General features: G+C 43.2%; 2 protein-coding genes across 3 annotated transcripts; one reads left to right on the forward strand and one right to left on the reverse strand.

Annotated features, from left to right (window-relative positions):
* The first annotated feature begins 10 nt into the window (after positions 1 to 10).
* snx3 (sorting nexin 3) lies at positions 11 to 12028 on the forward strand. The gene is made up of 4 exons (XM_035618504.2): positions 11 to 220; positions 8484 to 8579; positions 8908 to 9032; positions 11180 to 12028. The coding sequence occupies exons 1-4, from the start codon at positions 59 to 61 to the stop codon at positions 11283 to 11285; spliced, it is 489 nt and encodes a 162-aa protein (XP_035474397.1). The 5' UTR covers positions 11 to 58; the 3' UTR covers positions 11286 to 12028.
* A 1233-nt stretch (positions 12029 to 13261) lies between these two features.
* On the reverse strand, positions 13262 to 20692 carry nr2e1 (nuclear receptor subfamily 2, group E, member 1). Of its 2 annotated transcripts, none has more exons than XM_035618502.2 (9): positions 20045 to 20692; positions 17081 to 17226; positions 16219 to 16306; positions 15682 to 15932; positions 15118 to 15264; positions 14626 to 14722; positions 14346 to 14495; positions 14113 to 14218; positions 13262 to 13842 (listed from the first exon to the last, which is right to left on the reverse strand). In XM_035618502.2, the coding sequence occupies exons 1-9, from the start codon at positions 20103 to 20105 to the stop codon at positions 13680 to 13682; spliced, it is 1209 nt and encodes a 402-aa protein (XP_035474395.1). In that variant the 5' UTR covers positions 20106 to 20692; the 3' UTR covers positions 13262 to 13679. The 2 variants fall into 2 exon arrangements, with proteins under 2 accessions (XP_035474395.1, XP_035474396.1); XM_035618503.2 differs by having other exon boundaries at positions 15682 to 15917; positions 20045 to 20688.
* Between the last annotated feature and the right edge of the window lie 1737 nt (positions 20693 to 22429).

A 22429-nucleotide genomic window follows, 5' to 3' on the forward strand; every position in this document is an offset into this window, starting at 1 on the left:
ATATTTGTATTCTGGCTAGCTTAACGCTAACCCTAGCTGCTAGAAGGACAGGGGAGACATGGCTGATACCATAGCTGACACAAGAAGGCTCTTCACCAAGCCGCAGAACTTAAATGACGCGTACGGACCCCCCAGTAATTTTCTAGAGATCGATGTGAGCAACCCCGAGACCGTCGGGGTCGGCAGGGGCAGATTTACAACGTATGAAGTCAGACTGAAGGTGAGCCTGCACTAGCAACTGCTAATGACGTTAGCTTGTGAGCTAGTTACCTGAGCTAGCTGCCGTTTTGAATGTGGTCGTAGAAAGTTAAGACTTCTTGACATCCAGACTGCTACAGTCTCAAAGACGTGACCATGACAACACCGTCGATATTGAATCGTGTGAATGATTATACGAGACGTTCAAGCGTTACTCGCGAAGCAAAGGTAGCATATGCTAGCTAGCAGGCTAGTGACATTCGACAGAACTAACAGTGATCAGCTACCTGGCATCGAGTGAACGTCAGTTACAGATGTTAGCCTGGAGTCGGAAGTTATGTGAGTATTATGAGTATTAATAGGTGAAGGGGCTTATGGTGATATTGTTAATCAGTACAGTGAACGTCCTCATGCTACAGGCATTTTTCTATCGCTCTGGTGAGGGTGGGAATTTGTTTACATTATAGCCTCTTCCCCCCCCCCCCCCCCAGGGTCGTGCTAGTGCAGCTGTCTGATCGGTTCGCATGAGAGTCGTGGCTACAGACCAACTGGAGTTATATAACCTCTGTATTAACTGTTAATAAATAACCCCTTTCAAAATTAAAGAAAACATTCCTGGGCAGTTCAGAGTTGCACTCCAGCCACACCCCATTCGCCTGACTGCAAAGAGTAGATAACGGTATTGTTCACAGTTAATGACCAACTACACATGATGCTCAGATGATCAGCTCCCACCTTCATATGCACACTTGGTATTAATACTACACTAGTGCTGGGTGGTGGTGGTGGTGGGTGTATTTTGTATCTTTCCTGGTTTGACTGATTGTTCATCTGAAGTCTTCGAAAGTTGTGTACTGTAACACCAGGCTAAAGGGGAACTACAGACAGGATGCAGGAGGCTCCCTGATGCTCTCCAGCCTAGCACACCTCCCCCCCTGACAACACATTTCCTTCCTCCTTCTCAATGGAAGGATATGCAGGAGAGTACAAATGCTTTCCTTCTCAAAGAGGTTTCTGACAACTTGGTAGTCGGTCAAAACGCTTCTGAACAAAAAACACCTAAAAGATTTTCGTCTAAAGTGCTTGTTGGATGTGACATATTGTAGATCGTTTTCCTGCACCGTCCAGAAATATGGCATTATTGAGCAATCAGTGCGGAGAGTAAATGTTGGACAAAACAAGTTGTTGCAAAACCCACTTCCTGTATATCGTCAAAGTCAGCTTAAAATTCATGTTAGATCATTCTTTTTAACAAGCGCCACGACTTAAAGGGATAGTTCAGTAATTTCTAAGTGGGGTTGTATGAGTTACTTATGCATAGTTAATATGTTACCTCAAGGAGATGGAGATCAGCGATGTCATTTAACGGAGTTTGGAGGAGAAGTGGAAGAAGCGAAAGTCGGAGCTCTACTGTTGCAGAGGGGACCACTGGAAAACGTGTTTTTCACCACATTTTAAAACGTTACCTAAAAGAAAAATATATCCATTCAATTGTACGCTAAAGGATGTATTTTTTCACTGCTTTAGTTTGCGACCAGACAGACTTCTGTGACAAAAACATCCTTCAGTGTACAATTAATGGATATTTTTTGTAGTTAAGCATTTAAAAAATATGTCGAAAAAGACATTTTTCAGCCATATTTCATTCAGCCAACTCAATGTTGCTAATGAAGATTTGTGGAACATGGTTGAAAACTCCGGGTGAAACTGTACATGGAAAAAAAAACCTTGGACTGAGAATGTTTTTTTTTCTTTTTCCGACTGCTGCTTCTGATGTCAAGAATGAATAGTTAAGTTAAAATGTTCAATTAAATTCTGAACTATACAAGCCTTGAGTTGTAGGCCCAAAACCAAGACAATTAAAATGTTAGTGAAATTAAGGATAACCACATATTGTTCTGTTTAAAATGACATTATTGTCATATGATCAGGGTTTTTTTTTCAGCCTTTCTGTCACCACTACTTCAGCCATTCCAGCACTCTATTGTGTGCATTTTTAATGTTCAGGCTGCACTTTGAGTCTGAAATTATTTGGCAGTCACTTGGCTCATCTGATTGCCTCAATTCTTATCTTTTAAATTGTCATTTCAGTTGACTGACACCCCTGTAGTTAGTGGCCTGGTGTATTTTAGATTTGTTCGCAGCTCTCAAGTATTTATAGTTTCACTGTACCTTAAAGAAATGGGCCAAAGGAAGAGAAGCCGTCTCCAGGCATTAGCATTGAATATAAGGTTACTGTACTTGATTAGCGTGTAATAATTAGCATATGCGTGTAATCAGCATTATTGTGCACCTCATAGCCCTGTCTGACCCTGCTTTGCATAAGACCACAGAAGAAGCGGTGCATCCCTACTTCCCAGCAAACGTAGTGTCAACTTTGCTTTGCTTCTCTCCTCCTCCTTTCTTCAGATTTTCTTTAGAAGCATTTTTAGTCCATCGCCAGCATTTTAAGAGCGTCAGCCTCTATTCCTGGGACTGGAATGCACAGCGTTTTTCGTTCCTCTTTTTGTTCCCATTGTGGTTTTGATATTACGTTCATTATCGAACCTGCTTGGATTTATTATCTCATTTTTTCTGTACAGTTTCTCTTTATGACTTATTCCCATGTCCCCTGTTCTCGCCGATGTTCCGGTATCCATCTGAAATGGAGAGAGCCCTTGTGGCTGCACTGAGACAGTCTGCCTAATCCCCTCATTGATAGAGGAGAAGAATGAAACAGCCCAGGGTGTGGGGGAGTTGGAGTGTTTATTCCCCGTCCTTACTCCACACCCCCCACCCATGGGAGGGCAGAAAGCCACCCCCTCGCCAGCCTTCATCCCATTGCCCACTTATCCCATTTCACTCCCAGCTGTGTGCAGCTAATCGCCTAGTTCGCAGTGCGGTTACCATAATTCCTCTGACAACTAAATGTGGTTTACTGTACAGCAAGGCCCTATGCTTTTCTGTGACATTGTTTTGTTGGCTCTGTTCTAATGAATGTGAGTTTATGCATTTGTCTCATGACTCATTTGTTGTTCTTGTTGAAACAAAGTGCTTAAAGACCTTAATATCATGTGAGAAACCAACTGCTTGCTGTGAGTCAGGTTACTCGGTCACTTGTTGACAGCCAGTCCTGCGTTTGGCATTTACAACCAATGGGATCAATCTACTTCTTTCTATCAGTTTTCCTTTTTTCTTTTTTTAGAGGTGGCGGCTAAGTTCATACTGAGAGGAGGCGGGTTTCCCATTTTGCCTGAGCGGACTTGTAATGTCCAGGGTTGAAACAATGGATTTTTGTTCTCATCTAAATCCCTTCATTTTAAGTGCAGTTCCTGAGTTTCTGCATCTGTACATGTTTGTCAAGTCCCTAATGGTTCCTTAAGTTATTCACCAGAGTCTTATCAAGTCACCTTTATGGTTTTATTCTTTTGTTTCTGGTTTGAGAGGATCTCCTCAAGCAGTAGTGTATGTGTTTGGACATTCGGCAAACTGTGTGTGTGTGTGTGTGTGTGTGTCTGTGTGTGTGTGTGCGCGTGTGTGTGTGTGTGTGCGCGTGTGTGCGTGTGTGTGTGCGTGTGTGCGCGTGTGTGCGTGTGTGTGTGCGTGTGCGCGCGTGCGTGTGTGTGTGTGTGTGTGTGTGTGTGTGTGTGAATGAGAGAGAGAGAGAGAGGTGGGGTGTTGGGTATTATCAAAATTTCTTGTCCTTAGTTGGTTCCCATCTCATCCAGAGAGCACATTCAGGGGAGTGAACTTTGGGATCTCACTTTGTTTATGGATAGGAGGACATAAAAGGCCTCTTATAGTACTGTCTCTCACTCTCACTCAGTCTTCTACCCCTCCTCCTCTCCACTCCCATAGCTTCTCCCTCTCTCTTTCTTTCTCTTTTCCATTTGGGCATTGGGGCGGGCGCCTTTGGTCATTAATAAAATGGAGAGAGATGGGGTATGTGTGTGTGTGTGTGTGTGGCGGGCGGGGGGGGGCTTGTCAGGCACAGTCAAGTGTAATCCAAAGTCTACAGCATCCTTTTCGACAACTATTTTAATGGAAATAGGGAACATATTGTATCAAGGCTACCATATCCTACTTGAAATGACAGTATCAAAAGTGGGAGTTGATACTATGGCAACAAAGCAGCTTTTTGCCAGCTCCGCGAGTCTAGGCTGTCAGGCCACAGGGGCCGGCGAGCAAGGGAACGAGTGAGAGAGTACGCGGAGAGGCGAGAGCAAAAAGACATAGCCTTAACGCTTTTGTCCCCCCCCCCCACTCCATTTTCGAATATGATGCAATGAGATGGTATCATGTTGCCATTTTTAATGCTGTTATTCTAAAAGGGGAGTATATGGGAGGCGTAAGAAGGGGGCATAGGGGGAGGTTTAGGATGTGCTCTCTCTCTAACTTGACTTAATCCATCCTGCTAAAAGCTAATGCATAGTGGCCTTGAACTATTCTCTCAGGAGATGAGTGATCTTTGTCCCCTCTCTCCGTCTTTCTGCGTCTCGCTGTTTTTTTAAGGGTTCTGCCTCTTTTCAACCTATTTTCAATGAGCTTTAGGTATTGTGTCCCTTCGCATTATGAGTCACATGCTCTTCCCTATGAAGCGTAGATTGCACCTTGCACACTCCAAATGGAAAGTAAACCTAGGAGGTCTACTTTGAAAGATCTACATCTAGCTTTATGCTCCTTTTTTTGAATGATATGGGAGTTTCTCTTTTTTAGGCCTGATCTTGATATATATAACAATAATTCATCATTTGTGTTTATTTACCTTTTTTGTTTTTGCCCCTCTGCCAACTTTACTTTTCTTTCACCCTTCACTTATCTTTTCATCCCGTCCAGTAGAAAGGGAGAGAGGCAAATATGCCTTTTTTAGACAAGTCATGAGATGCCAAGACCTGGCCCGGTCTAGGCCGGTCCTGTGTCCCAATCACCTCAGGGGCCAGTAAGTTGAGACACCCTGGCCCTGGCCTCTAACCAGCCATGAAGAAAACAGAGGCCACGGAAACCTGATCTTTGACTCGTAGAGAACTCACGCACCGCCTTTTTCTCTGTGTGTGTGTGTGTGTGTGAGAGAGAGAGAGAGAGAGTGAGACCTCTCATTTTTCAGTTCTGTCGTTTTCGTTCCTCCCCTTGTCCTGCAAGGCCAATCTCTTAATCACAGGGTTCGAGGGGGGAGAGAGGATTGAAAGGCCAGGTGACTTTCTTCCCTTACACTCTCCCCGCTAACCTCATTGTCTGGCGATGGCTCGACTGTGTGTACAAACAAGCTCTGAATGCGCTCGGGCAATTATATTTTACGTCGCTAACTGTATGACTTAACACCTGTTCATGTCTACCCCCGTGTACGTCAGTGTGTGCTCGCGCACAGTTAAGTGTTCTCTGTGTGCGCGTGATGGGATTAGAGTCACGGCGGTGGCAGATTACCTGTAACTGTGATCTGTTGTGGTGGGGATTAACTTTGTGGCGCTCCATGCTGTGAGGTAACATGACGCAGCAGGGTGAGAGGAGAGTGAAGTTAATGCCAGAGCACTGGGGCGATAAAGCTAAGATAATCCACTTCTCCTGTGACCTGAGAAGGAGGAGGAGTGAGGAGCTCGTTGACAACTTCACCTGGAGAGAGGAGAACTTGAAATTAGTGGGGAAGGGAAGGTTTTAGGGCCGCGGAGTCACATCAAATCTCAGTGGGAAAGAGGGAGTGGCAGAGACCAAGTGAGTTTACTGGCACCTACTCATTTATAACCAGTGTAAGGGCGTACTCCTATTATTGTACCTGTCATCTCAACCAGACTATTTCACCCGTGTTAAGGATTTCATCAAAGTAAATGGGACATTGTTGAAAAGATATTGGAAATGATTGTTTACAGTAAAGTCTGGTTCCAGTCTATTCTTTGATTTCATGCAGGCACTACAAAGGTCACAGAAAGACCAGGTTACAAAATGTTTCGTTTGTTTAGTTGGTGGTGGGGAAAGCTATATTTGCGTCTGAAGCAACATTTGCGGACATTTCCGTTGTCGCATACAGCCCCTCCAGGGAGGTTCAGGAAAATGTCTGGACTCCAGTGCATGTCACTGTCCCTCATTTTTTCTTCCTCATTTTGTTTTTTTAATTGTAGTGGGCAAAACACGAGAAACACATGACAATATGTAGCAGTCCAGCTCACACCGCTGCATACTACAACTTACAGTAACAAATATACAGCTAACTTATTACTACCTCCCTGACTGTCAGTACAGTGGCTCATTTATTATTTATTAATAATCTTTATAAAGGTGGAATTTACGTTTTAAACTGTTGTATTTGATTGCGTTGCTAGTGACCACTGGTTTTCTATTTCAATCATTCCAATCATTTATCATATATTCCCATCATTTATAAATATTAGAATATAATTTTTTTGCTCTTTCCCACCAAATCTGGGTGGGATCCACAATTTTGAAGACCGAGGAGAGGACAAACAAGGAAAACAAATGCCTGTGTTTTCCCCATCGAAACACCACAAGAGGAGTCTCAAGGGCAGAAAATCTGATTTATTATAACAGAGCAGGGGAAATAAAGTGGGGGGGGGACTGAAAGGGAGAGACCACTCCTGCTCCCCTCCCTCCTCAATTAGTCCTGCACAGACCAGATGAAGCTCCCAACCTCTCCACTTTTCTTCCTTTACACCCCCACCCTTTTTCGTTTTTGCTCAGCCATTTACTCAGCCTTCTAGTTAAGTCTCCATCCCTTTTACTGCACACAGTCACAGTCATCTGCTCATCGATCAGTCTGCTGCTCACACTGTATTCATGCTGCATCTACTCGCTCAGTCGCCTTGCTCTTGTGATTCCTCCTCCTCCTCCTCCTCCTCCCATGAATTCTGACCTTCTCCGAACGTGGCCTGCCAATGAAATGCTCATTCACCCTCTCCTCGTCTGTACATTGTCACGGGATGGCCATGTGCTGCCAGGACTAGTGAAGAGGTTTGGCATTGTGCTGTGACATGCTGTTTGTTTCAGTGTTTCTCCCGTCAATGTCGAAACATCCCCTTTTAAATAATAAATTTGCTCTCAAGTGCTTGTCAACAGCAACTTAGAACCAAGCACACATCTGTGCACTGGTATACACGAACAAATAGCGCAGGGGGTGATGGCAAAAACATCCGCAGTGCAACAGACCTTGGTGAGAAAAACAGAAGTGAGCTTTGCTTGGAAGCCAGTTTGTCTGTTCAGTTTGGTTCAATTTTTTCTTCTTCGTTTTAATGAAGTCAGAGTAGATAATGCAATAAATGATTTTAGTTTTTCTACAAGTTACTTGGCACAATCAATCCTTATAGCAAGTTTATAGTATTGACACAGGGAGTTCAAAATTTTGATTTTGTTTGTAGTTCAGTTGGCTGATATTAGCCCTTCACAGACATAGAGTTCGTTTGCTGATGTGAAAACTTTTATGTTACATAATGAAAATGCAGAAAAGATTTGCATTTATGTTTCTTTTTTAAAATATAAATATATATTATATATATTATGTATATAAATATAAATAGTAGTTAACTGTAAACTGTATGTAAATGTATTTATCATAATGATTTGATAACGATAGGAATCAATGGCGAATTTATATCGGTGGTTGTATAGGTAACAGAAATATTTTACTCAAATACATACTAGGAATGTATTTATGGTCAACCGTTCAATCACAACATATATTAACCCACAGGTAACCATAGCAACATGACTGATAGGTCACCAGGTGACTCATATGGATGAAACTGAACCTAATGGTTATACTTATTACACGTGTGCCTGAAATAACATCATCAGTTCAATTATGCGAAAGGGAGGCAGGGATTCACTTAAACATTATTTTCATAATTGATTCGTCTGTAGGTTTTTCCTCTTGATTAATCGTTTGGGATATAAAATGTCAGACAACCCTCATCATAGTTAAGTGACTGATGTCTTCAAATTGCTTGTTCTGTCCAGCCAACAGGCAGAAAACATACAAATATTCAGTTCATAATCTTCACAAACTGAGAAGCTGGACAAAATGTTAGTTTTTTTTCTGGGAAAAAATATTGAAATGATGAAGTGATTATCAAAATGTTTGGTGAATTTTGAATTTTCTTCTATAGGGAAATTGTGAGACAACGCTTGATGTTTCTGATTTTAAGCTCTGACTGAACCTGGATTCACAGAAAATGATTCTTCACTTTGGTTTTAATGAAAATGCCTCTCTAACTCAAGGCTGCTCCTTAAAGTTTGCAACTTGTGTGTGTGCGTGTGTGCGTGCGTGTGTGTGTGTGCGCGTGTGTGTGCGTGTGCATCCGCAGACTAACCTACCCATCTTTAAGCTGAAGGAGTCTTCAGTGCGGAGGCGGTACAGTGACTTTGAGTGGCTCAGAGGGGAGCTGGAGAGGGAGAGCAAGGTGAGACATCGAGGGTGACTCGACACGAAGCCTCTTGAGCACTTGGTTTATCACATCACTATTGACCACATCTTCCTGTGTATTTATTCAGGGAGTCATTTGTTGAAAAAACCCTTAAAGTTTGTGAAGGTGAAGATGTCACCTACATGTATTTTTTTGTCCTATTGATGATGCAGCCTATAAACTGCCTTATTTTTCAGCTTCATAAAATTATTTTGACCCAACCACATTGTACAGACTCACTTAAAGATGGTTCTGGTGTTTTAATGTCTTCATTGTAAGTACTAAAGGCCTGTTCAACTGCTGTTCTATGATTCCGCTCCGTTAGGTGGTCGTCCCTCCTCTCCCAGGAAAAGCTCTCTTCCGGCAGCTTCCGTTTCGAGGGGACAGTGGAATATTCGATGACTCTTTCATCGAGGAGCGACGACAGGGTCTGGAGCAGTTTCTCAACAAGTAAGCCTGTTTGTGTAAAACTATTTGTTCTTTACAATTTATTTTTTACTCTTCCTTACTGAGGCGACTCTCCTAAGAACAATGAAAAACTTTGTGCAATAAGTAGATTCAACTTTTTCACTTCTCTTCATATTGTTAACAAACTGAACCCGCGGAGACGGGCAGGTCTTCTTCTCACTTTCCTCCTTAATTCTCTTCCATAATTACCTTGCAAAAGGACAAGAATAACCTAAGAGGACTCAAGTGTGCACTCTACAACATAATTTTTCCCACATTTGTTTTATTGTTGATGTGTAATTTATGATAATTGCAGCTCAAATTACAGCGCCTGGTTCCACGGGATGGTGTGTGCACCTCCTGCTTATTTTTGATCCAGCATGTCCTCGTTTTCAGCTGCGGAACAATAAAAGTTATAGTGTGACTGTAATTATTTGCTTTGATTGCAGACTTGGCCATTATCTTTGTTTCATGTGCAAATGCATCAATGTTTCCTGTTGGAATATTAAGTGTGCAGGCACAGTTGTGAAAATTAAAATCCATAAATATGTTGGGTTTTTTTTTAAAGAAGATGAGAAAGTGTTGGCAATTAAGATTTCCCCTCTCTTTCCTCCGATGAGTAAAACGCTGCTGTTGATCATATCATTGTTCAAACTTAATACCGGCAGACGTGGCTGCCAGCATTGTTTTAATCTGTGATTGAGAGCATTGTGAAGAGGAAATCTTGAGGAATGGTAAACACGATTGTTGCAGTGAAACCGAGGAGGAGGAGGACAAGACATATTGTCAGTGTTTGATTTTGCCTCAAACACAAAGTAATTCATGCTTCAGGTAAAAGAAAAGAATGCACATCCCCACTTCAAAAAATCAAGCAAGGCCTTCGGATTTCAACATTCTTCTGCTTCAATGTCAACATTTCTAAAAAAAAAAAACTATTAAATTGAGTTTGCTCGGTGCAAATCGTGATCTTTCCAGCGGTTGCCCTGGTATTTGACCTGTCAGTGTCTGCTCCTTGAGCGGCTTAATTTGACGGAAATGTTTCCCTTTTCGGGGTTATTGCATGTGTGCAATGTCATCATGTTCATCTGTTCCGGGAAATGGACTGATTGGCAAAAAAGAGAGAAAAAAAGATGTTTTAGGGTCTCAGGTGCACAGACTCATGCACATTAACCTTCTTTTGCGTCATCCAAAGGGACTTTAAGGGAAGCCCAATGTCAGGCAGAGGAACACAGTCCGAACAGTACAGTATTCTCTAGATGTAGTGCTAACATGCGGCTGCAATTTGGTACAAAGTTCAGGTTACTGTGAACTAGGATTTCCGCTGTTAGTGGAGTTCGATTGTCAAAAAGTGAGATGAGACATGTTTTTAGTTTTTTTGCTCACAGGAAGCCCTGGCATATATTTATTCTGCGTTGGTGGCCCTATTCCCTCCACAACTTTTAAATGACACTCTTTTTCATTGGAGGTGAGAGGAGAAAAAAAAAATCATCATTTTTATTATAGCAAAGAAGAAAAGGTCGTGACCACAGCGATGCACGTCCACATCCATAAACCAATGGCTGTAAAATGTAAAATTGGCTTTGTGACTGGGATGAATATCTGTCGTGCTAGAGACCAGTTTTGCATGTCGTGTCTCCCGTGTGATGCATACGATCACAATCACAATCAATACATCTTGTGTACAACAAGCATTCTAGATACCGCCCCACTCCTAGTATGGATGTCTATAAGGTGAACTACAGAATAAAGACAATAACGCACCTAATAATGTCTTTGACTGCTCTGTCTTTTTAAGAAGGTGAGTATAAGAGAAAATATCATAGTGCACTTGGGTTGTTCCGTGAAATTAAACTTTATGGACACTGTAGAATATTAATATGGTACCTTAAACCTGGAGAATATCATTTTAGTTTTTACTGCTCTCTGTCACTCTAGTATTTTAGAAAACTCTCACGTGTTCACACTTACACATTACAAATGATTCTTAAATTTTTTTTTTTTTTAATTTTCAGGATTTTGTGTCAAAGGACACGTTTATCATCAAGCCTCACCTCTCAAACTTTACTCAGGCTTCACTTTTGCCCTTTGCTCTTCTGTGTGTGTGTGTGTGTGTGTGTGTGTGTGTGTGTGTGTGTGTGTGTGTGTTTCAGAGTGGCCGGTCACCCCCTAGCCCAGAACGAACGATGCCTGCACATGTTTCTACAGGATGAGTCTGTGGACAAGACCTACACCCCATCCAAAATCCGACAAGCCTGAAAAAGAAAAAAGAAAAAAAAGATGGCTCTGCTCGGCCTGGTCCGGTCTGGCTCGACCCCGCCTGGCCTGACAACCCAAAGCTCTCTTCACTGCTCCAGGTTTCTCTCAGACAATAAACATTTAAAAGATGACTTCCCCTCCTCTCCTCGCGTCCCCCCCCTGCCAAAATATTTCACTGCCTCTTTTAGTTTAATTAGTCACCCTGATCGGTGTTTGTTTTCACTTTCTAATTGGAGTCAAGAATGTTCTACATTTAACTGTGGTTTAAAGTAATTTGAAGTAATTTCTCTTCATGTCTGGAAATGCCACTAACATGAATATACTATGTATTTATCATTTAGCTATATGTCTTGAATATATTCATTTATATCGTAACATTGAATAAGACGTCTTTGTACGCGAAGCTCTTGTAAAGACCCACATTTCCCATCTATATACGTCCACTACACCATAACTAGCAACGAAACACACACACACACACATATTCGATGGGCCTTGACTTTGAAATCACACTTACTTGATCTTCTCTTCAAAAGGAAGCACGTGTGTGTTTGTGTGTGCGTATGTGCATGTGTGTTAACCAGCACCTGCCCAGTTATCACAGTGATTTTCTAGCAGGAAAGACGTAATTTACACAGAGGGAACTGCAGTATTTCTACAGGCTATATACATTTTGAGATTTGTATACTGCTGTGCCATTTTTGTTTATTTTGAAGATTTTCCAATAAAATAGGTGAAACGTCCCCCGAGCACAAGTACATCTGTTGATTCGGATTGTTGACCCGTCTTAACACTCCACACTGGATAGTCAAGATGCCGAGGCCATTACAGCTAATCCGTAACCTATTTCCATTAAAAAAAATGTTTTAGAGCTATGACTGAGTCTCTTAAAACTGCCCTAAATTTCGATTTTCAAATAGTTTGCACTTCTTGTAAAGGGAAACAGCATTTCTTAATAATACAGGTTTAATACAGGCCTAAATAATTCATACAACCCTTTACTTGGCCCTTAAACATGTCTGTCCTTTATGATATTTAAAAACAACTTGTGTCACCTTAAAGCTTGTCAATAGGATTGAAACAAGGACTAATGGTTCCTGCAGCAACATCTATACATAGATTATTTCTGACCACAAGTTTGATGAAAACTTTATTCTAAGAGAAGAGGTGCTGTTCTGCTCTGCCAAATCAAATACATGAATCTGAAATGGGTTTTTTATGTCACTGTATACCAGGTCATTTGGTATTTATCATTTAAATGATCACAAAATCCTAGTGATTTGATTATTCCTCGTGTCATAATACATTATGCATTGAATCACGAGTTATGAATTGGTTATTAATTACTTAAGCAATTGTTTTATGCCTTAGCTACTGAAAAAAAACCATATTGCAGTTATATTAAGACTAAACAATGTAAATAAAATTTAATCTGAGAAGAGCAACACAGTTATTTGCAATAATGTGAGGTACACACACTCTTTGTGAGCGCAGCTTTTAGTTTTACACGTAGATTATATGAAGACAGCTTTAAATTCAGTGTATTTTATTCTCTTGGTTACAACTCTAAACGTATTTACAGCGGAATAAAAACATCACAGGTCACAAAAACATTCCCAAGTGCTGATTTTTTTTTTTTTTTTTTTTTTTTTTTTTACTTCTTTTATCCAGTGTTAGTGTCTAACTTCACAAAGTCGACCTAAACATTTTAATGCTGCGCCTCGGAACAGGACACACAACAGGACAGTAACCACATAAATACAAACACCATCTTCAGATTAATGTAGGTTTACAGTCAGAAGGGGCGGGGGGGGGGGGGGGGGGGGGGGTGCAACGCAAGCATAGTCTTTAAAAGTCTTTACCCCCCCCCAACCCCAAAAAACATTTTCATAGAGTTCCCACCTCCACATCGTTGCCCCGTGCGTTTGGTTTCAGCACCTGATCGAGGGACAGCGACTCACATCCCCATCACATTACGCATGCGCCATCTTTTTTTTTCTTCTTTTTTTTTTTTGGTTTTCCTCCATTGAGATTGAACACAGCAATAAAAAGATTGAATTGGTCATCAAGCTCATTGGTCTCACACAGACACTCGAACAAAACGTCTCAGTGTACAACATTTCTTTGTCAGACAAACTTGGCAGGTGCTCTCCAGAGTCTTCAAGACGCTGCGGGGCTGTTCGCCCACAACCGCAGTTTTCAGTAAAGTCAATTTCTAGAATGAAAAATGACAGGCTAATCCTGAACTAGAGCAACTGGCGACAGGCCGACAGCCGAGGAGACGTTGTGCTGCTATGATTTGACGTTCCGTCGACTGCATGGGTGGCGCTCTGTGGCCCCCTTTCGGCTCGGGTTCTGTTTTTCCAGGGCGCACTGGACTGGATGGCGAACATTTCATATATCGCTCGACTTGTACATGTCGGAGAGGAGCCTGGTGATGGGCACGTTGCCGATGGTCTTCTTGAAGAACACCTCCTCTATGGTGGTCGGGTTGACGGAGCGCAGCGCCGGCAGCAGCAGGAGCAGCTTGCCGAAGCGACAGGGCTGAGTCGGGTACCTGCAGAACAACATCACCGGCGAGGTAAGGATGAGGAAAAACACACAAACCGGCCTCTTTCTCCGAGTCCGCGTGCAGCCTCTCCAATTAACGCACATCTGCGCCAAACATGCTGCCAATTGAAAACCGCTGCACCTGCATGTGCAAGATTACAGGACACGACAGCGTGCTCATTGCCTCATTAACTTCCTAGTGAACTCGGCCGCTGCCATAACGCACAGCACGGTAGGCTGTTCCACGTCATCGTGAATGGCTGCTGTCGAATCTCACCTGGTGTGTATGTAACTGTTGAGGGTGAGCTGCGCCTCGTCCTGCAGCGCGGCGATGGCGCTGGCGTTGCGAAAACTTCTCAATTCGGTGCTGCCGTGCGTAGGAACTGTCAAACAGAGGCCGCATTTTAGAAGTGAGTAACATGAATAATGGTTGCTGGAACTTTTGCCTTTTTTAATCGCCTTCCCTTCCTGCAGCTTTTTTTTTGTCCAGACCGAAACGATGCCACTCACCAGCTTTGAACGTCACGATACACTTTAGACAGGCGAACTCCGTTGCGTCGAGGCGCATCTGCCTGAACCGGGTGACCACCTCTTGAAGTGCTTGGATCTCCGAAATGATTTTATTCATCCGCTGAGACTCCGTGTTTTCGGTGTTCATCCCTGAAAAGCCATGTGAAGAAAATGCCATTCGTGATTGACTGTCCTGCGCGTGTTTACGCATGAATAGCTCGCGAGGCCTGCTGTGGCCAGTGCTCAGATACGATTCTCTGGTTCCTCGTACTGTGCTTACCAGAAACGGCGAGCAGAGTGGTGGAGTCCACGGGAATGGCCCACTGCGCGATGCCCAGCACAAACAACTCCCTCCAGGCGTCCTCCAGCAGAATGAGCTGTGGAAGAAGAATCGTTTCAGTGTTAAACTACAGTGCAGAGCAGGATGAAGCACCCTCGCCATTTGGATCATGTAAGTACCAGTAAAGTACCAGTCCAGCAGCAATTCGTGCGTAAAACTTGTTGGAGGTTTTTTATTCTATATTGCTCACTGTTCCTTTTGGTATAAGGCCTGTGAAAGGCCCACGGGCTCCAACATCACCTGACACAAAAAAAACTGTAAACTATATCTCGTATAATATCATAGAACCATCACATTTGGACCAAATCGATTACTGACAGCTCTTCTTGGCTCCTGTTCGCGTTTTTTTGCAGGATAACATTTGAACTCCTTGTTTGAAACTCTTAAAAAACGACTCCCTCCCATGCCCATGCATCCAAAGTGTACATGTACCTGGTCGGATAGAGGCAGCGTGGAGAACGCGGGAACACTTTTGGCCCACTTGATGCTCATGAACAGGAGGCGCGCCGCCGACTCGCACACAGACTCCGTCGCCACCTCGTAGAGATACATGGGGGTGCCGCTGACCTCGTGGGGATACTGGGGGAAGTGAATACATTACCATCAGCATCACCATCGTACATCATACAACAATTATGTGTGATACTGAAACTCAAGTCACACAATTGCGCACAATAATAATCATCAGCGTCGCTGGTGCTGGATTTACAGTGAGAAATAAAGCCTAATTGGCGGATTTGTGGCTCTTAGCAGGCTGTTTAATCGTGACAAGAATTTCAACTTCTAACCCCTTTACCAAAAAAAAGGAAAACTGTAATCCTATAATAACATTTGGGAAGGATAATGCAAATACCAATGGGATGTCGTAAACTATTAAGGACTCTGATTTTGAAAAGTGCTATAAATAAGCCCTGTAAAGAAAGCATATTCAATACATATACAATGAGATTTTAGTAGTAAAAAGATGAAAAAGTGATTGTTAAAAGTGTAGCCTACCTTGGGGGTGGGCTGCGCCAGACCCACGATGGCCTGTCTCTCCGGCGTGGTGGCAACGGCGCTCATCTCCAGGTTGTGGGGCTCCAGTTGCGTGACCGTGGTGAAGAAGGGAGGGCCGGGCAGCGAGGATCCCGAGAAGTGGGTCGACGACCCGTTCACCTCTTTGTGGCCCCGGAAATACAGGGCGACCTGTTTGCGGATGGTGGACGTCCGGGGCCCCCTCTCGTGCTGGACGGCTGTGAAACGGGACACTACATTGAGCACAGAGCGAAGAAGAAGAAAGAAAAAAAGATCTCTGCAGGAGTAATGGCTTAGTTTGTCTAATGTTTTTTTTTTTAAAAACGGATTGTGTTTATTCCCTCACTGTTCCTTAAAATGCATGCAGTAATATCCCCTTTAAAACAATTAAAGATTTGGCAATTATCAGCTTCTCCTCAGCCCTGATGAAAAGCCCTAATAGCCCCACCCCCCTCAAATCCAAACACCATCGCATGGCGTGTCTACGGCCAACGTGATAATTCAAATATGCCCATTTACCGTCTTTATTCATGTTCACTTCCAGACACTTCTTCAGACGGCACGCTCGGCACTGGTTCCTGTGAGTTTTGTCCACGGGACAACCGCCCTGTACACGGGAAGGGAGAAGAAAGAGAAAAAGGGGGGGGGGGGGGGGGGGGTGTTATATAGCTTCCAAGCTTCCGTGACTATTTATCTGCCTGGGAGGCCAATCTGCAGGTGAAAGATCGGGGGCTATTATCGTGTTAGATATCGACTACTCCCCTGCCGCTCCAAGTCCCCGGCCTGATCCCCGGGAGGATAAGTACTCCATCCCGCCCTCTGGCTGCCTAAATCCTCGCCTCTTCGAGTCATCACATTAGATTGGATTACACCTGATATATTACAGCATGCGAGGTGTTTAGCCCGCAACACTTAATGGCCCCCAGGCATGACACAATTAAGGCTCATCAAGAGAGGACTTAACTCGAGCGCTTCGAGAGAAGAGCAAACAGAAATCCGCGCGTAAATATTCCAAATTCTGTGCGTAAAGCCCCAGGTTCTTTTTTTTTCCTTCTTTTTTTTTTGTGGGAGTCTTACAACCAGCGCGTGCATATCTCCCTGGAGATGAACGCAGTGCTTGTTGCCTGGATATCACTGGGTCAGTGAAAGAGATCACTAGACGCCTATCAGTACGACGGAGTTTGATTTTGAATGTGTCTCTCTCTCTCTTTGAGTTTTTCCTGATTGCTTATACGTCAAACGTGCCACATAAAAAAAAAAAAATCAAATATATACTCACTTACAGCAAGTCACCACGTGCCAAATGCCAGTGTAGGCCAACGTAAAAAAAAGAATAATAAATGTCCTCGTAGGATATGAATATATTGCGAGGAGGCCTCACCTGAGAGCCGGATTTGCAGACGTAGGTCCTGTTCCTGCGGATGCTCCTCTTGAAGAATCCCGAGCAGCCGTCGCAGGCGTAAACACCGTAGTGTTTCCCCGAGCTGCGGTCGCCGCACACTTTGCACGGGATGTCCAGGATCCGACCTGCATGGGGGGGGAAAGGCCCGTATTTCAGTTGAGTGGACGACCAAGCACTGGGGAGAGACTCGAGCTCAATTTTTTTTTTAAAGAAAAACAAAATCTCATGAAGGCAAATTGGGATTATTGCCTCGGAAATGCAGAGGGACATTATTTGACATACTAACTTTTGGGGGAAATCGTGCTTATTCGGAGTCTTTGTTTTTTTTCTCCCTGTAATAATTTTTTTTTCTTAGTTTCGCAGTTGTTTACCTATTTGTGGATATACAGTAAAAGAGGAATTCGTTTGACACCCGGGGGAGTTATGGCCCCAATCGTCCCACAAACGAGTCGTGTTTGTCGGACAACCCCACAAAACACACACAACCACACACACACACACACACACACACACTGGACTGCGCCCCGCGCCTCGTCCGACCATGGGAATTCACCGCGCGCATTTCCAGAATAAAGTCCGGTGGGAAGCGTCATATCTGAGCCCTCTAAGACAATGGCCCCGGGGGCGCACAATGGAGACATTAGGGGAAAGTGTTAACTTAATGATTTTCCCCCATTGAACCTCGTCTGACTGCCTGCATCTCGACAAGCTGCCAACTCCCCTTCATAATGGGACTCGACAGCTGCTTTATCCCGCAGGTCTATAGGCCCCGGGATTAGGGAGTGACACTGCACCATGAGAATAATGCGCACCAACTCGTTCCACCGACTCAAATGAAGTGTATGTAAATCGACCCCGGTGTAGATGAAAAAATGTGATTTTTGTTTTCCCTTTTTCTTCTTTTTTTTTGGGGGGGGGGGGGGGGGGGTTTTGTATTCAAATCAATTAAAAAGAAGCATATTTGTATGCATATGAGGGAGCCTTTTTTTTTCAGGAGGGAAAATCGTCTATGTAATTACACTGACGTTTTGCCACCTGCTCATTGATTCACCAGTGACCCGTCAAAAAGGGTAGCATGGGAATGACTGCACAGCGGCGGAAAAACAATGACTTCAGGGAGAGTTATGGGGCTTGGATTGGCAGATTATTAAAGAATCGGAAGGCAGTAGGGATATTTAACGGCGGGGCCACAGTCGTGTAATTGCTATGAGATAGAGACGGAGCCTTGTCTGCAGCATTTATGTCTGTTGAGCGTCTTTTTGTGCAGGAGTTGGTCTGTTAAAGGTCATCCTCGAGTCAGATGCATTTCAAAAAAATAATCGTATGTCATGTCCTAATTTGTGAGGTGAATAATCTCCAATGAATACAATTGACAAAAGTCATTGAACGCATTCAAGCCACTTTCCTGTGCGCATTGCCCAAAAAAACTAAAGTTTCACGCGTAATTAAATCAAAGATGAACGAAATCGGGCAACAACAAAAAAAGCACAAACAAATGTGAAAGTGTGTATTTGGTGAGAGTCGCTTGAAGAAAAAATGTCGCTCGATTTTTTTTTTGCTGTGTATGGGGGGGAAATGTATTTAACTTCCCGCAGTGGGGGTCCAATTCGTGTCCATTGTGTGCAGTAATTGCTTGAAGATATATGGCATATTCCATTAACGTAATCACCATCAAGGCAAGAACCTGCTTGAAAGAACTAGAAATTACGTTTTTTTTGTGTGTGTGTGGGGGGGGGGGGGGGGGGGCGAGAGAACGACATGTTTCTACACTGACCACCCATAATGTGGGTATGAACTTGAATGACAGTAGCTGGAAAAAAATTGTGTACGAGTGAATGTGTTTTTATTCAAATTCGAATGGATAGAACACAAGAGATTTAGAACTTTTTGACTTTAATAAGACATTTTTTGGGGGATGTGGTAAAAAGAAAAAGAAAAAAAAGAAACATTAAGTAAGTAAAGTAAAAGAATAATTGCCTGTCTTTCAAAACAAAACAATGAGGCTACTTTGGGCTTATGTTATGTGTGATTGCGTTTGAATTAATTATGAGGCCTTGTTGAGGGATAATTGCAAAGGTTAAGGAGAAAAAAAAAAGTAGGACATCCAGTGCAATTTAACCGAACACACAAACTGACGAGACGTTCTTCAACATCACAAAATCTCCACAAATTGAATCTGAGAACATTTGAGTACGATCCGAGATTATGATTTTTTTTTAAACTGTCGTGTGTAGAAACGCGTGCACGCGCACACAATAACGCATCTAAAGACATATAAGTGATGTTTTGAATGTGTCCAAGTGAGTTGACCACAGTCTCTTGTAGACGTCTTGAAATCCAACTAAAAGTAAATAATCCTCCAGATCACTGCATCGTCGCTCCTCTAAAAAGAGACATGACTGGGAGTGAAGTTGCAGGCAACAAGTGTCATCAAGTGGGACGCAAATGGAAGCTCTCCAACTATACTCAGGGCGTGGATTCACTTTATTGTATTTCTTTCACCTAAAATGTGCGAATTGCTTTACGAGAAAATACATATTTTAGTCTTTTCTGGCCCGAATCAGCTTTTAGACTCAAGTTTACGCAGCAAACATGTGCGTGTGTGTGTGTGTGCGTGTGTGTGTGTGTGTGTGCGCCCTGAAAAAGAAACGACAGCTATTCCCCACGGATCACTACTCACATTTCTGTATCCTCACGAGGAATGAAATTACTTAATTATTGCATCCAGGTGGGATGAGAAATGTCACGTCCTGCAAGTCAACGTATACGAGCACATTCAACAGTTTTATGTTCACTTTTTTTCTTTTACTTTCTTTTAGCTCCACGCCTGAGAAAGGCCTTTTATGTAGACGACTTCTTCTAACACGCCGGGGGCTACTCGGTGTTCTCCATGGAGCTCCAGGGACCGAGAGAGAGAGAGAGAGAGAGAGGGGCGACACTTACTTGATTTGACATTGAGAATATCCAAACAGCCACTTGTTGAGACGGCGGGTTTGCTCATCATGGATGCTCGATTTAATAAAACAGTTCAGATGGAGAGAGAGAGAGAGAGAGAGGGGGGAAAAAAAAGTCCTTTTCCTTTGAATTCTTCACCCGCAGCGACGAGATGAGATCGGGCGAGTCCAAGTCCCCGAGTTGCTCAACTTGACAAGAGTAAATCTCCGATCGGAGCGAATCCACGTTAAGATACTCGATGGCACATAGTATCTCCGACGGACCTCGCCTGCCGGCTTTACACGCAGGGACCCCTTGACGGGCAGAGAAGCAGGGGGCTGGGGGGCTGGGGGGGGGGGGGGAGCGCAGCCCCGGGACGGACACAGATTAACGGCGACAACAGAGCTCCGGGTCGGGCGCGCAACAGCCGGTTGCACAAAGTTAGAGTTGGAGTAAAACGCTGCCCGGAGCGCGTCCGGTGCGGTGCCAAAAACCGGAGGGAGGGGGAAAAGAAAATTGAATGACGGAGGGAAAAAAAACCCCTTTAAACCCCCAAGACACGACGTGACTTTGTGGTGCGAGTTCCTCCAAATAAGCCCCGGGTAATATTTATGAGGAGTGTCAGGGGGGGGGGAGGCTGGAGGCTGGAGGCTGGAGGGTGGAGATCTCCACTTCCTTCATCCACTTGGCTTTCTACTTCAAACTCCACGCCTGACGTCACCGGCGTGTGTGTGTGACTGGTGGTGTGAATGCGTGTGCATGTTGATGGGAAGTGCCTTGCTCGTGGAGCTAGAGAAAGGAAGAAGGAGAGGAAAAAACACGTGTTGCATACGTGCGTATTTTCGGCAACATTTTACATTTGCGTTTCGCTCCGTGTTTATTGATTTGAATTTCTCTGAAACGGAGACCTGCTCTATTTTTTTCTCTCTCTCTCCTTATAAACACAGAAATATTCGCGTCTGGTTCGAGGAGATTTCAGAATAAGTGCTTGGGTCAGTTCAGGAAGAGCCTGCAGGGAGAAATAGTGCAGTTTTCTTTTTAAACATTAAAAACGAACTGGATATTTGTTTTATCATTACAGACTTAATCGATTGCATCAAACTATTTAGACTATTTTTAATATGCTGAAATATGACTTCATTGACCCTTTTTTTTAAATTGCAGCATATAAATATGTTGTCAATGCTTTGTTTTTTTTACCTTGGTTATTGATCGCTGATCAGTTCATTTTGGTGTGTTTGGTGGTTTAACCTGTTGCACGTGTTTAATAGATTCAGTATGACTTTCCATCGATGTCGTTTCCCTTTTCATTTTAAACATTATAGATTATTATGCAGCCTATTAATAAAATATTAATAGAGTGAAATGAACAAATAACAACATCTAAGCTGAACATAAACTGTACTGCCATAGCCTTAGTAGTTGTATTAATAATAATGATACTTTTAAAATGCACTAATTATAGTGCATTTTTTTTGTTTAACCTTTCATATTTAACAGATTCATACATACATACACAGTAGACTGAACATTGTAATTTAAAACACGTCAAGTTATTGCGTCAATTCTAGAATATTCTTTACAATAAAAAAATATGTTCAGACTTTTAAAACCCTGTCACTTTTCTAACCAAATAATGATAACAACAATAACAATGATGATGATAATGCTAATAATGCTAATAATGCTAATAATAATAATAATAATAATAATAATAATAATAATAATAATAGTAATGATAATAATAATAATTCGATTCATTCTCTTGACGTGGTGCGTAAACAGGTTCTGGTTCGGTTCACTGTCCTCCCTGTGGTCGCACACCTCCCTGCAGCCCCCCTGCAGTCAGTGACTGTATTCCGGACACCGGTACTGCACACACACACACACACACACACACACACACACACACACACACACACCGTGCAGCTCGGCTATGTCCGTACAAGGGGTCGTGGGTCGGGCCGCGGGCCCCGCTCACTGACACTCTGACCTTGACAGCTTGCCGCGCTTTCACCGGGTAACTCCAGAAATCCATATTCTGTTTTTAATTGTGTTCATTCCCACGGTACACTGGAGGCCATATGGACGCACAAAGTGTCGATTTAAGCGGACAGGGGCGAGGCGGAGAGGCGTAGTTAATTGCAATTAGCCATTGTTGTGTCTTTCAACCTACCCTTTAGCTGAACAGTCTACGGCTGGAGACTAACAAGGCCGAAGTGAAATCATTATGATATTCCTTTGATTTCCCCTGCAGAGACCAATAGAAAGCCTTTGGTCGAAGGTTTTTTTGGTCATCGCCTATAAATATAGTGCCACAATGCCCCTTTTTTATATTAAGGACACTATTTTCTAGACTTTGTTCTTTGTGGGTAAGGACCACTGGATCAAATT

Source organism: Scophthalmus maximus, chromosome 18, assembly GCF_022379125.1.
Source record: "Scophthalmus maximus strain ysfricsl-2021 chromosome 18, ASM2237912v1, whole genome shotgun sequence".
NCBI lineage: Eukaryota > Metazoa > Chordata > Actinopteri > Pleuronectiformes > Scophthalmidae > Scophthalmus > Scophthalmus maximus.